We start from the raw sequence: 17,670 nt of genomic DNA on the forward strand, positions 1-17,670 counted from the left end.
GTGTGCTTACAGAGAAGGCACACAAACCGACCGGAACCGACCTCCCTTCCAGTCTTTTGCCGCTCGTGCCCGCACGGTTAAGGGGCGTGTGCGCGCTCCTGAGACACCAGGAAATATGGCGGCGCTCATGACTCTCAGTCAGGTAACAACTCTCAACAGCTCTAAAAAAGTCTCACTTTTGAATACGTATCACTATCAAGCGACAGTGACAGTCGCTTTATGGTCTTACCATATCACTGCTCTATAAGCTGTGGTGAATGTTGGTCTGTGGAGGCGCATTAGCTTCCTTATGCTGTCAGCAAAGTTAACATGGTTAGCTAGGTTAAGTAAGGATAGCAAAGTTACTGTACGTATTAATGGAAGAAGGAAGCTACTATCGCACAGAAACTAGTAATGTTAGCCACGAGGGGGATACTGTTTAAATAGCTAGTAGCTAAAACGTAACGAAAACAAGGCTTTAGATAGCTAGCGTTAGCTATCCAAGTGTTGAGCGACTTTTATCGCTTACGAAATAACCTACATTTAATGATGCTAACGCCATAGCCATTCTAGTTATGTTATAGCTTAATTTTGCTTCTGTACAAGCTGTCACTATTATTTGTAACATAGTCGGTTTTATATGTCTCCCTGTGTGCTTATCCAGTTATCAAGTGGAAACCCAGCCTATGACAGCTACTACAGACAGGTAAGGTCTGGGGTACTTCTGTGATTTCCACCCCAGTTATTTTAGTTATTCTCATCTTTGTTCCAAAATCAGTAAATCAAACGTGAGTAGGTTTGCTATATCCACTCATTTTTTTGTAATTTATTCTTTGTAGCTGGATCCAGGAAACACAGGAAAAATATCAGCTGGCGGTGCAGCTCAGTTCCTTAAAAAGTCAGGACTGTCTGACAGTACACTAGGGAAGGTAGGTCACAAACTCATTCATATATAGACAAAACACATCCATGTATTCCACATCTAAACTCTTTTCATCCTGTCATGTATTTCAGATTTGGGATTTGGCAGATTCAGAAAGAAAGGGCTATTTGGATAAAAGGGTAAAAGAATTTCTCTGTAGATTTGGTTGCTAATGCTGCTGATGTGTGCGTTAAACACCGGATTTGCGTTGCTTTCTTCCTCTTTCCTAGGGTTTCTTCATAGCTCTGAGACTTGTGGCCTCAGCACAGGGTGGAAATGATATCAGTCTTCACAACCTTAACCAAAACTTAGCTGCTCCCAAATTTGTAAGTGATGAAATTACTCTCCTGACAATTGCAATAACCAATGATGAAATAGTGAAGAAATTTACTCAGAATCATACGAGACATGTATATAACGAATGTCTCGGGGAGAGATATTTTAAGGGAAATATTAAATTATCCCATACTGTGTTTTCCTGTGTATCCATATGGTATCTTCACTTTACTTTTTACAGATCGACACTAGCAGTCCATTATTGAGTGTTTCAACTGCGGGACCTGACTCACAGTGGGCAATAAGGGTGACTTAATATGTTTGTTAAGAACATTCTTGAAGTTTTGAGAAAATCAAGCTCTTTGTCTTAATTTCAGTTTCTTTTCTTCCCCAGGCTGATGAAAAAGGGAAGTTTGAGGGCATTTTTGAGAGTCTGTCTCCTGTAAATGGTCTCCTCCCGGGTGATAAAGTCAGGCCGATTCTAATAAACTCCAAGCTACCTCTGGATGTGTTAGGAAAGGTGATATTACATTTTAGAGTGATGTAACACGTTACACTGTTGCACGATTTTCCCCAACTCTGCAATTTCAACAATTCAAAACAACTATATCTTGATCATTTTGGAATTAACTTAATTTTTCTTTAGATTTGGGACCTAAGTGATGTTGATAAAGATGGGCAGTTGGATAAAGATGAATTCACAGTGGTAAGCTGGTGCCTTTAGTTTACTCAAAGTTCTATTGCCACTTTATAGATCAGTAAAGAAATAGTTAATATCTAAAATATATCAAATATATATGTTCCACTGATAGTTTTTTCCATATTCTAGGCTATGCATCTTGTGTATCGCACGATGGAGAAGGAGCCAGTCCCAACTGCCTTACCCGCTTCGCTCATCCCCCCTTCAAAAAGGAAGAAGACTGCAGGTGCTCTTCCAGGTGCTGTGGCTGTGCTCCCTGCTCTGTCTGGTTTTACAGCTGGCCCAGCTCCTCTTAAAGACTCATTGCGAAGCACTCCTCCTTTGGGCAGCTCTGCTCTCCTCAGCAACACTACTGTCAACCTCTCTCCGAAACACTCCTTTAAATCCAGCACACCGGTACGTCGCCCCACTTGTGTTCTCCTTGCAGTGTTGATGCAGACGCAGTGACTATATCACAGTATCTAAGGACAATTCACTTAGAATAATTCATTTAGACAGAATCATTATTTTGGGAAATATATTAGTTAGCTGATATTATCCATCTGATATCGGCCCATTAAGACTCCATATTTTACAAAACTCTCAGTGCTGCCTGCAGGACATCTGGCAGAGCATTTAGCATGAGCAGATTGGTCCACAGTTCTTTAAGAAACCAGCCTCCTGAGTACCTTTTCATGGTCATATTGGTGCAAAATAAGTGCAAAAAACACATAGGAACCATCATTTCCATTCCAACTCAAGGGTTCACTATATCAGCTGTTGTATCATGTATCCAATATTTTTGCATCTCTTTTAAAATAAACATCGGTGTCAAAAATAAAAAAAAAACATTTGGGCTCTCGTCAAAACGTGATATGAAAAATATTTTCACATAGAATTCTGCTTAAAAGTGATGAATGTTGTTAATGAATTAATGCCCATAAAAAAACTCTACATCACCTATATTTCTAGCTGTTTGTTTGAAAGTCTTGTTTTCCTCATGAGGGAGGAAAGGAGACTTCCTGGACGTTGGGCTTGCTAACTTTCAGTAGCAGTTTCACACAGCTGCCTTCCTGGATTTGTTTTTAAAAGATTGCATGCTTCATGAAAGTGCACTGTTATGTTGTCTTGGGTCATTTGGTTACATTAGGATATTACTTTTTGAATGTAGAAACTTGTTATCAAGTATTCTAACTTTAAAAACACAATAACTTGGGGGGAAAAAATTAAATCCTCTTTTTTGAACATTTTTATTTTCCTTGTTCCTCCCTTAGGAAGAGAGCCCATCCTACAAAGAAACCCGCATTTCATGTATTGATTATTTTCTCTGATGGGTTGACTTGTTTTGCGACATTGTTTTGAGCATTGTGCCCAGCACAGTTTACATTGTTGTAGCTGCAGGGATATTTCAACCATGACTTTTGGAGGAACAGGTTTCCTTGAAAGGGAGGAGAAGCAAGACTCTGTTTACACCTGTATTGTGATCACCTGCTGGGCTGTCGAGGCATAGTTATGATGTCCCCATTTATTTTTGTTGTGCCAGTTTTCATTTATCCACATCTCTATTTCCTGCCATTTCTCTGACTATGCATTACAGATTTGTGAGAGGGACAGTTTTTTTTCTAGCTAACATTATTTCATTTTTTACAGTAGGTTCAATTTAAACTTAGATTTTACATTATACTTTTTTCAATTTCGATTCAACTTGTTCGTTCTAGGTCAATGACAAATCATCATGTTGTTGATAAAGAAACCAGTATATTTTTATCTAGCTTGGGCCTCAGCTATGTTTGGCATGACTTGTTGGAATACAGTACATCTTTTCCTCATTATTATTTATTACCCATTACAGTTCATTTTTACTTAAACCAGCATAAACCATAATTCCCACCCTCTAACTACTCTGGTCAAGGTTTGTCTCCCTTATCTAAAACCACCTAAATGTTGCCTTTTGTTTATTCTAGCCTGCTGTGAACTGGGTGGTCCCGCTGACCGACAGGGAAAGATATGATGAGATCTTCAAGAAAACAGACACCGATAATGACGGCCTTGTTAGTGGGACTGAAGTCATTGAGATCTTCATGCTGTCCACCCTCTCACAGACTATGCTGGCACAGATATGGTAAGACCTCATTACTTTAGAATACGCTGGCAAACTATGAAGCTTTCCCTTCATACCTGGGTACCTTTTAATGGAGCTGAATCATCCATACCTACTGTATGCATAGCAAGTCTCTACTGTGGACAGTGTAAATAATGACTCCAGAATATTTGTGCAGCATAAGGTCTAAAAAATAGGTGAAGTGTGCCACACCAAGGCAGTGGAAACTAACCATTAGAAAATGTTGACCTTACAGAGAATATTGTTACGAGAGGATGTTGGGTTTTATTTATTCAAAAAATACAATAATTTATGCTTTGAGTCTCTGCTTTCTCTGTAGGGGACTTGCTGACACCAAACAGACAGGCAAGCTGAACCGAGAGCAGTTCTCTCTGGCCATGTATCTGATCCAGCAGAAGGCCACTAAAGGCGTCGACCCTCCCTCCACCCTAACCCCCGACATGATTCCCCCATCAGAAAGGACTGCAGCTTCAGCAGCGGGAGCTGTGAGTCTCGATTCAGCCCACTGCAACATCTGCTTTGTCTGTCAATAGCCTAATGTTGTAATATTCGTCCTGTTTCCAAAAGCCAAACTTTTCACCTGCATTTGTACTTCAGAAAAGTCTGTTTCTCTGCTGCTATATGCATTTTATATGGGGAGATCTGCTTTTCTTGCATTTAAGCTTTACCTTGCCAAACTGTTTTTTATGCTTCTGCTATTTTGAGCTTTCTTCCATCCTTCCAAACAGAGCTATGCGGGGTTTATGTCAGCTGTGAGACCTGAACTTGCTCATATGCGCAGAGTGAGTAATGCAACGTTATGTCACAAGGTGGCGCTGTTGTTCTGTCATATTCTCTGTCTCAGTCTGAAGCATTACGTGTAAACAGGAGCATGTTCCTTGTATTATGTATTAGTTTCTTTATTTATTTTCCCAAGAAAGATGAACACAGAATTTCTTGGACTATTTGTTTACTATCTGGAACATATTTGTTATGTCCTGGATATTGAATTTATTTTGACTGAATTCTCTTTTCAAAACCTTAATTGTGCTTAAGGCAAACACTGCCACCTGCTGCTCCATCATCAAAGGTCCAACACAGAAAATGATGTTAACTGATGTCCAGCTATAAAATACGGAAGTTAATTTAAATGTAAAAAAAAAAATGCAGATGATTTTATACTTACACAAGTATAATATAATACTATAATGACAAATAGCTCCATTTCACAGCTCCCTTTTTGAGGTTCAACATGAAACTTAAAGCTTTTCCCTTATTTTCTTTAATGTAGTCTGATCAAGGTGTTGACTACTTGTAAAGGGGAGAATTCTGGGATCCCTTGATTTTCTATTGAGACTTCTTAATTCATCAATATGTTCAACACAGATATATCAGCCATAGTTAACTGTATGTGTGTTATATTTTCTACTCTCTTGTCTGTGTGCATGTCTCCTGCTTAATGTATTGTCTGGAAATCTAGTGCTCTCTCTTGCTGTGCGAGGTGTTTGTGTTTCCTTCCTGTGTCTTTTGTTTTTTTTTAGACGTATCAGCAGGAGCTCCTCTCGTACATTCATGTCCCCTCTGCTCTCTTACTCCCTTTTTTGGTCTCCTTTCCCTATGTTAAATTTCTCCCTCTTGAAACCTGTCTTGCGTCCATTCCCCTGCCCCTGCCCTATTCTCACTCTTGATGTTTTTGTCCTCAAGTTACTTAATCAACCCTATTTTCTCCACTCTTGTCTTCTCTCCCCTCTCTCACTCGTCCGTCTCCCGCTCTCTCCTCAGGACAGCACCAGCTCCACGGGGTCGGGCGAGCAGACAGGCATCAAAGAGCTGGATGACCTCAGCCAGGAAATAGCTCAACTGCAGAGGTGAGCCCCTGAACTCTGAGTAGCAGGAGGACAGCTTTGTTTCGCTTCCTCCCGCTGAGAAAGAGGAGGGGAGGCGACAGTGAAAGGATGTTCAGGATCAAAGTTCTTTAAAACATTCGTCACATTTCTACTAAATAATCTTAACCTGTATTTAACCAGGCACTCTTATCAGACATTTTTATTCTGAGAGGAACTTAGGGAAGTAAGCAGCGAAGGACCTGGAGAACTGATATTTGTCAGTGCTTCAGGGCTGAATATTGTCACATAGGTCATGGAAAAAATACCGATCAATTGTTGCAACAGATGCCCCGTTTTAAACTGCTTCCTAATGTTTATTGTTTTGGACATCCATCAGTCTTCATGTCATGCCAGAAGCAGCATCAGACCACTATCAATCTTTATTTTGCCCACGCATGCTCAAGTTTTCCACATGAGGTCATTTTATGTCCAGTAAAGGCCATCAAGTGGAGAATATCTTTATGGCAGTTTACTAATGTTTTTGCCACTCATGGCATTATTGTTCGGAAAACCCCATCAGTCTGTTTAAAAACAACATTTTTCCCCCCTCATGTCATTTTACACACTTCTAAGGCATCTTTTTAACCTCTTATGTTTTGCCAAAGTCATCTTTCTGAAGAAGAAATGACATTGTTTCTTACTGAACTTCTCTCCACATCTCCTGTGTCGGAAACCTAATAGAGAGAAGTTCATTCTGGAGCAAGAGATCAGGGAAAAGGAGGAAACCATCAGACAACAAAATAGTGATGTTCAGGTAAGACTAAGCCAAAATAGTTTTCAAATCATCTATGAAATGCCAGGTCCATCTTATAGTGCCTGAAAACAAGATTTGCCCCTCTCTGATTCCCACCCAAATTTGACAATTTGGAGATAAAAGATACATATGGAGGATATTGAGTTGCAGTACCTTGCAAACACCTATGTGATGTGTCCTTCAGGACATGCAGAATGGCTTGGACAGGGAGAGCAGCAGCCTGCAGGACCTGGAGTCCCAGAAACAGGAGGCCCAGGAACGTCTGGAGGAGATGGACCAGCAGCGCTCCAAGCTGGAGGGAATGGTTAATGACGTCAAGCAGAAGTGCCAGGAGGAGTCCCAGATGGTTTGAGACCTAACTCATTTCAAACATGCACATATACAAAAACAAGAAATGCTGATTATGACTCTTGTATTTTGCTTCTGCTGACATGGTATTACGAAGGCAATATCTTGCTGTGGTGCAATCTTTTTGTACTAAGCGGATAATTCTTTTTTAGAGAGAAGTACCAGATATCAATGTGATTATAATAATAAAAGGAAAGGTCAGTGAGGGTTTAGGTTTGTTCAAAGCGAAATGCGGAACCTTATGGCTCACCAAGTCTTGGTTTCCTGTCCAGAAAAAGAAGCATATTTTTAAGTTCGTATAATGAGGACCACTAACTTGCTTTCTTCTGAGAACAAACTTTGAAATATTGCTGCTTTCATTTGACCTAATCACAAATCTAAGTCTTTAATTAAGTTGTAATTGCTATTATTGTATGGCTATTCAACATAATTATAATACAGCACAAACTAAAAAACTTTCTGCTTTCACCCTACAGATCTCATCCCTGCAGAGCCAGATCCACTCCCAGGAGACTGACCTCCGGAGCCAGGAAGATGAACTGAGCCGCACTAAGGTGGACCTGAGCAGGCTGCAGGAGGAGGAGGCCCAGCTGGAGCAGAGCCTGCTCACTGGCCGTGTGCAGCTGGACAGCATCGTCAAGTCCCTTAAAACCACTCAGGAAGAGATCAACCAGGTCAGCCCAAATGGAGAAACTAGAGGTCACAATAGGATGTCATTATCAGCTCAGTGTTTAGTGGGAATTTTGAGTTGATGGAAATAAAGATCTATTTGTAATACAGACTTTTCTGTAGCAGTAGAGAGGTTAGTTTAACTGTTACATGGAGCTACTTAGCATGCTCTGAAAATCTGAAGTGAAACTGTCACGTCACAGTGGTTTGGGTTTATTTTATTTGATCATATAACCACTAACAGCCACTTACATAATACGTAAATGTAAACCAATGGTTTCTGTAAAATAAATCACTATTAGGGTACTAGTGTTTAAACTCTATTTTTCCTTAAGAAGACATTTTTATATAATTACGTTGCCTGAAATCAGAGTGGCTTTCACAATTCCTTCAGTGTTAAACAGCTTATTAAATAGAGACAGAAAATCAAACTTAATATTATTGAAATGATTGATGAATGATGAATTAATCAATCTTTTCTGTGTGTTCAGGCTCGCAGTAAGCTGTCACTGATCCAAGACAGCCAAAAGGAGGTGACCAAGACCATTGAGCAATACAACAGCGCATTAAGCGACATCAACGGAGGAAACCTCAGCAACCTGCCGGACTTAAATGAAGGGTTTGCTGAGAAGCAGAACGGAGGTTTCAGAAGTGCGGTGAGGAGATCATGAATATATCCTCTTTTTCACCACAAGAATCTACTGTAGCCTAGATGCCAGAAAATGTATTTCTCCTTTCCTCCTAAAGGCCCTTTTTTAGATTTTGATTCCTACCCTATAAATAGAAAAAGGGGACAATAAAGAAGCTGCTTAAATCAGAAATCTCCACAGTAGCATTAAAACACAGGTATGCTCATGTAATCTTTTTTGTTGTCTAGTTTTATGCTACCAAGTTTAGTTTATAATTTCCTGCATACTCATGTGAGAAATACCTAATGCCATGTTTGTACAGTCTTTTTAGGATGTGAACAAGCTAATTGTTTCAACTGTTCCACTCAGTTCTACTGGAACATAGTTAGTGATGGCTTACAGGGCATCTATGGCTCAGTGGTTGTCCTTCAGTCGAAAGGTTGGCGGTTCGATCTCCAGCTCCCTCAGTCCACGTGTTGAAGTGTCCTTGGGCAAGACACTGAACCCCAAATTGCTCCCGATGGTATAGCCATCGGTGTGTGAATGATTACTGATTGACAGTAGGGCGCTTTAGCCTGTAGCAGCCTCTGCCATCAGTGTGTGACACAGTGAATGCAACATGTAGTGTAAAAGCAGCTTTGAGTAATTGCAAGACTAGAAAGGCGCTGTATAAGTACAGTTCATTTACAATTGATCAGTTTGTTTGCAGTCAAGACTTGACTATAAGCACTGATTGATTGATTGTGTTTTGTTTGTTGTTTTGGATTCGTTCATCAGGATGACTCTTTTAAATCAAAGATAGCCATGTTTAACAACAGCGGCGCTAAGGAGACTCCTGTAGACCCTTTCCAGACGGAGGACCCCTTCAAGACCGACCCCTTTAAAGGTCTAAAACTTTTTATACTCCTTTTTATTCTTGAGTATCATGGGTATTTAGATTTGTTTATCATCTGCTTTTATGTTGTGCTCTGTGGATAAGCATTTCCACTCTCAACCTTAAAGTCGTATCCTTTTAATTAAATGAAAATGTTTGCTGTATTCATGCTGTTCATGTTCATCAATAAAGCTTCAACTATTTCTTTTAAATCCATCTGCGGCCGTGACAGTCGCTCTTTTCTCACTGCCATGTCCTTTTTCTTTCTAGATCCGTTTGGAGATCCTTTCAAACAAAGCGACCCCTTCAAAGGAACCTCTTCTGATGATTTCTTTAAGAATACAGACAAGTCAAACCTGTTTGGATCCTCTGACCCATTTGGCAGAAAACCCACACCACCAGCCAAGGTACAGAAGACCTCCTCTTTTTAGCATTTACTCAAGGGATGTTTGCTGGAAGTGCTGATCATGATGCTTTAAATGTGGCATTTCTGTGGGAAAATAAATGCTTTTCTGTCTAACAATCAAAATGATGCATCCTATCCTATTTGTGATGACTTGCTATAATTGTGTGAGTGCTGATAGAAACAAGCTCTAGCATGTCTTCACTATTGTATAGAACTACAAAGAGAGACTTTTAGTGGTTATGCTGACGTGGTCATTGTGTGTGTATGTTAGACAATAACTTTTGAATAGCTTGTTTACTGTACTGGTTTGCTTCTTTGTTTTTCTCAGCCAAGTGCCTTCAGCAGTGGTGACCCTTTCCCATCAAACAGCCCAAAACCAAAGGATTCAGGTACGTTGTTGCTCACAAGCATCCTAGAACAGTGGTTCTCAACTGGTGGGTCAGGACCCAAAAGTGGGTAAGCTGTTTTTAGTGGGTCGCGGATGTGTGCTTGAAAAAAGAAAAGCTGTGGCAAAAAGTCTGAGCTGCGCTTTTATTTTGAAGGACATGGGTTTCCTTTGATGTGCGTGCAGTAGTAGAGTAGTTTAGTCACACTCCATGTGTTCACTGATTGGGTAATCCCAGCTAAATTTACATTCTTGAAACTTGAAGAGCCCGACAGTATTTACATTTATGTTTCAGTTTTTAGCATATTTCTGTAGCGGCAATATCTTGCCATAATGCACTGCCACCTATTTGCTTGACTATTATACTGTTGTGTTTTGTGAAGTTGACATACTGTGATGATACGTTCGGTCTCAGATCCAAACTGCTCCATTTTACTTTAAATAAATTTAAGTGGTTGAAAAAAATCCGAAATTTGGGTCGCGATTTGTCACGAAGAAGGTGGTGGTGGGTCCTGAGGCGAGACCAGTTGAGAACCACTGTTTGTAGATGTTTCTGGACTTACTGTTTCTGGAAGATAGTCATACAGAGTCTCAGTGTTCAATTGTCTTTACATACACACACATACACTACACAACAGATGGACAAAGATATAATGATGAAGAACGTTAAGGTTGTATGTTTTCTTTTTTCTTATTGCTATTACATCAGTCAGAAAGGTGAAATGCGGTGGTGCCTCAGTAGAACGTACAGTACACCTCATACGCCATGCGACCTTGTCAAGTACAAGCTTAAAAGCACACTCATCACTGTACCAAATGCGTGCAGATTTTCCATGCAGATTTCCCAAAGGGTGATTCTATTAACGGACACCTGGATGTGAAAGAAGAACGTTGTAGTTGTGAAACACGTCTCAAAGAGTCATTCTTTGCCGTTCTGGGTGACGTGTTAGATTTAGATTTTGTTTTTGGGGGCATTAGGGGCAAACAATTTTTACTCACTGTGGCTTCAATTTTTCCTGTGGTTTGGGGCTATTTTTAGTCTGGTACCTACGCATTTAACTACTGGCCAACTAAAAATACTCCCCCCTACCCTGGAAAAACAGGAGGCCTGCAGGAGCCAAACACAACAGAAACTTTGTGACTGTTGGTCCTGCTCTACTAGAATACACTGCCACTCCTTTAACCAGCTCTCTGCGTGCTGCCTCTGTCCTGTCTTTATATCTGCTGCTATTGAAATGCTCTGCCTCATTCGCTACGGAAGTTGTTTTAAGTTAGTGGCTGCTTCTGGTCCATGCTCTACCATGCTGCACACCTTCAGAGGAACACAGAGGCAACTGTAGACCCGAGCTGCGTTACTGTGCGTAAAAGAAAACACTACGTACTTCACATGAATGGGGTCTCTTGTGGTCGCACACTCACAACAAACATATTCTATTACAATGTTTTGTTTTTCCACTGTAACCAGCTGCAGTAAGCCTGTTTTTTTTCATTAAGCGGCATACCACCGAGCTTCAAAACAACCCAGGCACAGTTCTGGTTAACAGTACGCCAACTGACGCCTTTAATTAACTGATCACATGCATACGTCAGGTTAAACAAAAACGCTGCTTTCCAGGTTTTTGCAAAATGTCACGGAAAATTAAACGGTCGTGCCACATTCCCCTCTCTGAAAATAGCATGCAGGCCCTTTCAGAGTAAGCAAGATGTAGAGATGATTTTAAATGTTTGGTTTCGGGGCTGAACTGCATTATAGTTTCTGGCTTTTTCCATGAACGCATTCAAATGTTCCTAATGTATTTCAATGTACTCTGTCGCAGATGTGTTTGGGACAACGGACCCCTTTGGAAGCAACTCTTTTGGAAACAAGGGGGGTGGATTTGCCGACTTTAGTCAGATGTCAAAGGTACGCTCTGACTCTTGGAGTTATGAATCAGTTGCACCATAAAGCATAATTTTCCTCTTAAGCTTTAGAAAGCTGCGTGTGTTATTTTTACTCTCATCATGAGTGATTTCTTACTTTTCTGCCAATTTATGAAAACAATCTCTCTGGAATGAAGCCAAAGGCTTTAGATTTTGGCTGACATTTCTGTTGGAGTCATCATTTTGTGCGATAGTTAATGGATTTTTTTCCCCTCCTTGTCTTTTCCCTTGTGTGTGAACAGAAGTCGGACAACCCCGTGCTCCCATCAAAGAAAAATGTGCCTAACCGGCCTGCACCTCCCTATGGTAAGCCCTGATACTATAAATGTGTGTTTAAGTGTGTGCTTGAACATGACCGAGCTTGCAGCTTAACTTGACATTAATGGCTCAGCGATGTTTATGATTAGTCTGTTTCATGAAGGTTTAATTCAGCTGAAATGTTAACAGTTCTACATCATAGGAACTTTTATTTGCTTTTTGCCTCTCTTAATAGGTACAACCTTTCTCAGAAATGTAATGGCAATCATTATGATTGACTGTTGTCCTATGTAAAAGGTATTTTTGTGCACTGTTGGCATGCAGAATGCGGAAAAAGAGCTACTTCCCTGTTGAGATGTGTGTATGATTTCTTTTGAAGTTGTAAACAGGAAAGCAGTTGGTAGAGGTGAAGCAGTGCTGTGGGTTTGCAGAGTGATGTGCCCATACTAAAGCGTGGGATGATATTGAGAGCGACTTTTCTATGCCTGGGTTGAACTTATCCTCAGGTTCATCTTGTTTTATTGTGTGTGTGTGTGTGTATGTTCACAGTCAACCACTACCCACAGGCCGTGCCCAGCACGTGCACTTCCTCTGTGACCTTGCACTTATTCTTGAAGCAGAAGCCACAGCGTGAGAAAGTTGGTGTTCCTCTTTGCTTTACCACACAGAGGAGGTTAAGATAAGTAGGCACAGTTAGCCAGCGAGCCAGCTCCAGAGATGTGTATCGCATGTCATAAGGAAGTGAGAAGCCCAGTCTGAAAGGCATGATGCGCTCTGAATGTCTGCATCACAGGGACAATTATTAGTTATTTTCGTCCAGTAGAAAGGTGTCATTTGGCTGTTTGCATACAATGGTGTTATTTGCAGTCATAGTTGATCGCATTATTTACAGTATTTATATTTAGAGTTGCTACTGCTGTTAAAATAGATGGTAAAGCCCTTTGTTTTCTAGAAGCCCTTCAATATGCAAATGCAGCCCATGTGCATTGTTGCACAAAGTTGGACGGATGAATAATTACCACAATGTAATACTGTTTATATAGAACATTCGTCAAAGCCTGCTGTATACAAGGGTGTGTCCGTTTTTTACAATATGTTTCCAAAAAAAGCCCCACTTTGCTTGTTAAGCTTCAATGCATCAGTAAGCCTTACTCAAAAAATGTGGTTAACACCTTTTTTTTAATCAATATCGCTTCACCCTGGCTGACTGCTCTGCACACCATCAGCTTGAAGCTGCTGGCTTCCTGTGAAATTCTGCCACAGAATATTGCACATTAGCCTTTTTAAGTGTGAGCTTATTTTCCCAAAGGGCTACCTGTTATTGGCATCTGAAGTAAAGGCACTGAAGTGTGTTGACATGCATGGATTTGGTATTTGTTTAAATGTCTTCTTCTCCAGTAGGTATGCTCAGTTTGAACGCATCAGACAGTACAGGCTCGTTTGTCACGGCACACTCGAGTAACGCATCCCAAGACTGTCCCGTGGGTTTTGCCGATTTTGGCCCTGTAAGTGTCGTAGGCTTACAGTGTATTGTGGCTATATTTATCTTTGTCTGCATGAGCAGCTGATCACATGATCTCACTCTTTGGATTGCAGCGTTGAAGGCTCAGACGTGACAGCTGTCCGTCACTGGGCCTCTTTCTGTTAACTTTCCCTCACACAGCAAGCGAACGCAGGACCGTCGTGCTTACTGGCTGTTGACTAACAACTGACCGAACATCTGAGAGCTTTTTAAAGGCTTGGTGAAGAAGGAAATTAAATGTTTACACGACTGACTTTGACAGCCCTCGCAACTGTGTCTGTTTGGACAATTGTCTGTCTGGTAGAGGGGCTTTTGCATGCCTGCTGTTGTCTCCCGCTTTTTGGCAGGAAGTCAGGATTTATAAACTCTTAATCAGCGAGTTAGTGAACTTGTCTGGTCAGGTAGCACTTGAGGAGCATTTTTCAGATCTTGGAAGTACAAGCTAAAGGCTTATTTGCTGTCAAAGCATGATATGCCTGGAAGCAGAGTTGAGTAAATCTTGCTCTTTGTCCAACATCTTCCGCTGCTTTACCTTTGTGTGTAGCCCGAGCGTGGACAGATGATGCATGGCAGCTTTTTGTGTCTGGTTCGTAACATTTGACATGACATGCATTCATTTTATCCCTCATGCCAGCATGAGAGTTGTGAAAGGGATTTGTGGGTTCTTTTTATATCGAGCTCTGTATTGTAATTTTTGTTTTTCTGCCAGGCTCTGAATATGACAAGGTAAGACTGTACGAGGGTGTGGTGGTCAATCTTTGCATGTGAAAAACCTTTCCGCACTGTGTAGTGTGAGTACGGTGATAAGCACGATTATTGTCGGTGTATATCTGCAGTCACAGTGATCAACGCGCTGAATTTTTATGGGAAATATGTGAGCAGTAATTTATGGCACTAGAATATCGCTGTGTTGTGTAAGCTTTTTTCAAGCTTTTAGTTTTGCTTTCTTCTTTACTTTTATTTTATTTCGTACCGTCCGAGCAAAATCCAAACGTCTAAATATTCTCATTTGTTTTTCTACATTTGCTGCTTTAAATTCTGTAATATCAGTATTGTTTAAAGTACGTTTGACCCTCTGCCTGATGATGATTTAAAATTTGCATCCATCATTAGTTTTACATCTTGCTTCCGCCCAATGATGTAACGTCTCTGTATTCGTGTTGACATTTCAGCCTGTATCTCTGCGTTTTTTTGTCCCACTTTAATGCATGTTTCTCTGCTCCAGTTTGGAAATGAGAGCCAGCAGCTGGAATGGGCCAAGCGGGAGAGCGAGCGTGAGGAGGAGGAGAGGCTGAGGAGGCTGCGGCTCCAGGAGCAGAAGGACCTAGAGCTGGCCATCGCTCTCAGCAAGGCCGACATGCCCGGCTCCTGACCAGGCACACCCCCACCACAGCTTTTGAGACCTCTTCCTTTTTTGCCTCACAGTCCCTCCGTCCACAGGCTCATGACAACAGCACCGACACTGGCCCGACATGACTAGCAGCCCCTGTTAACAATTTGTGTAAGAGACCAGTGTTCTTCAAACCACAACTGGACTCAAATGTCAAATGATTCCACATTTAGAAACCAGTTAAGGTTCATTGCTTCCAAACTACATGGCGACTATAATCAGGGACAATACACAGCCCACTTGATTTAAGTCTGGCTTCATCCTGCAAGACCATTGCGATTTAACGCAACCCGAACAAACTGAGAACAATATCTAACTTCATGGCTAATCACCCTGACTTACCCAAAAGCCCTTCTGTTACAAAAAAACCTTTTAAGAATATTTTACAGTTTTGTTAACATGCAAAAGCGATGAATCTGAGGTGTATGAAGTACTTGTAAAATTAACTGTATAAACTGTTTTATATAACCTTTTAATTACTCAAAAATAATCATATTGAAAGTGAAACCATAAGTGCTAACTGCTCTGTTGGCCTATGATTTAGTTGCCTAATTTGAAATGTTTGTTTTAAGGAGCTCCTTCAAGTACTGTAAATACTGTTTAATGCTGGTTTTATGAACATGCTTTGAAACAGCGGGAATCCTTTTTATCAAAAGCAAACCTTTCTGAAAGTACGACAGCTTTGTAATCCGATAATCAGTGGCATGGTTTAGATTTTAATTACAAATGTGTAACGAGTGTTTTTTGCCTGCTTATAAACTATTTATGGCCTTAAAGTACATGGATAGAAAAATATTGTGCATAATCAAACCCTCGACAGGAATTCTTATACATCAAAGTACAAGTATGTTTTTGAGGAATCCCTGCTAAACCTTTTACTGCTAAAGTAGCTTTAGTCAAATATAATGTTTGCCTCGTCCAATACTTTAGATGCTAGCGATAATCATTGAGGTCTTCCTTTCTTATGAACAAAGTTCAGCCCACCTGCGGCGCTGTTGCACCATCCCTCTGATGTCAACAGCTCGTGTCTGTCAGGCGGTTCATCATTGGTTGCCTTGTTGTAACGCCCATCAACAACTTGCACTCCCATACAACTAAAAGCCTCTATAAAATGGAAATACTGTAAACATTTGTTGTTTATACTGGTGCTGTTACACTACTCCTTCTTGACACTACCATTGATGCACAGTGACTTCTGCTTCCAACTTTTTGCTTTTCTCAACTCTCAAATCAACTATTGGAACTTTTTTTTTTCTGTTCAGTAATGTCTTATGATCCAGTTGGAGGACATTTCTTTAAATGCCTTAAAATCTTGCATCTTTGTAATTATCGAACACTAATCAGGTTTATTCGGCACATAATGTACGCACTTGTATATTCCAGAGCTTACTGGACGTGTACAGAGTGACAGCGCCTTATTTATCAACATATCAACATGTAATATTGCACAGTATGTATGTTATTCTAAAAGATATCTCAGAGCTTTGAGCTACTCAAAACTGTAATAACTTTTAATCGAATAAAAGGGATTTTTAACATTCCAGTAACAAGGTAAGTCTTGTCTTTTGCATATCGTCATGATTATAAATTAAAGATAAAGCTGATAAATATAACATTTGCCTACTGTAGATGGCCTCGAGGAACAGCAGCTCAGCATTGCACAAGCATTAAGTGTAATGAAGAAAGGACTTTAGTCAATTCTATTCACAGGTCTTAATGTGACACTTAAAAAAACAGCGCAAAGTTACCTAAAAATGGATTGTTTACATCTTGTAGTTCTGCATTGATATTGGAACAAAAAAAGATGAAATGAGAGTGATACATTTGCATAGACCACTGCAGATATTTTTACCTAGTGTGTACTTCCTCTTATTTAAAAATATGCCAATAAATTCTAGTGAAGTGTTGACACATCTATGGCAAATGTGGCACACACACTTTGTTTTTATGGGTGACTTTAAGATATGAGATAACTGTTAAACTGTGTGACACCACTTTCACACCACATACTGCAGCAGAAAGAAGACAAACGTGTCAATCACCAACAAAGTACTTGAGGGGAATGTCTAATAGTGAACTACTTTTTGAAAAACCATCTGGCTCTGATACATGGACTCCATGCAGGTTTTGATGCGGGGGAAACAAATGCTCAGTGACACCACGCAGACATAATGCACACGGACACAGATACTTTGAAACTGCAGAGCAGGGTGACTCTGTGTAATTGTAGTATTAAGGCCCTTTGATGTCCGACTATAATTTCTACCCATCAGAAAGGGAGTCGAAGGGCTCCCTGATGAGGGTTCTGCTGTGCCCCTCTGTCCAGACGGCTCCCGGCTCACTCTGTAATTATGGAAATGGAGTGTTTGTATTTATAGGCTAAGCCCACAAGTGGCCGCCCTTCTCTGTCGTGCAGCTGCAAGACATCACAGTGGAAATCAAGTGCCCATGTTTTGAATTAAAGTGGGTATACTATGGCAACATGTATAACCTATTTAGTGTAACTGATCTGATGGTCTGCAGGTCTGCTGCACCTACTTTGACTCGTTGTAAACAGAGTGTGGAACCTGTTCTTGAGTGGGTGGATGTGGTTCATTAAACTAAAAGTGTGAACAAGATGTATTGCAATGACTAAGCATGCTTGAAAAGTAAAGAGTTTCCCAGTCAGAAAG

The 17,670-nt window shown here is 40.6% G+C and overlaps 1 protein-coding gene across 4 annotated transcripts; it reads left to right on the plus strand.

Annotated features, from left to right (window-relative positions):
- The first annotated feature begins 100 nt into the window (after positions 1–100).
- On the plus strand, positions 101–17,670 carry LOC138611062 (epidermal growth factor receptor substrate 15-like 1). 4 transcript variants are annotated; one of them, XM_069683959.1, is made up of 24 exons: positions 101–142; positions 644–685; positions 819–908; positions 994–1,041; positions 1,132–1,227; positions 1,419–1,484; positions 1,572–1,697; positions 1,824–1,883; positions 2,007–2,273; positions 3,821–3,978; positions 4,298–4,463; positions 4,707–4,760; positions 5,740–5,825; positions 6,525–6,597; positions 6,782–6,943; positions 7,422–7,619; positions 8,106–8,270; positions 9,021–9,129; positions 9,388–9,524; positions 9,852–9,912; positions 11,726–11,811; positions 12,071–12,134; positions 13,485–13,591; positions 14,834–17,670. In XM_069683959.1, exons 1-24 carry the CDS (start codon positions 116–118, stop codon positions 14,978–14,980), a joined length of 2,595 nt encoding a protein of 864 aa, XP_069540060.1. In that variant the 5' UTR covers positions 101–115; the 3' UTR covers positions 14,981–17,670. The 4 variants fall into 4 exon arrangements, with proteins under 4 accessions (XP_069540060.1, XP_069540061.1, XP_069540062.1 ...); XM_069683960.1 differs by having other exon boundaries at positions 13,488–13,591; XM_069683961.1 differs by lacking the exon at positions 4,707–4,760 and having other exon boundaries at positions 14,834–17,669.

The sequence above is a fragment of the Semicossyphus pulcher genome, unplaced genomic scaffold (genome assembly GCF_022749685.1).
Source record: "Semicossyphus pulcher isolate SPU_LCO1_2020_fin unplaced genomic scaffold, fSemPul1.0.p SCAF_7, whole genome shotgun sequence".
NCBI lineage: Eukaryota > Metazoa > Chordata > Actinopteri > Labriformes > Labridae > Semicossyphus > Semicossyphus pulcher.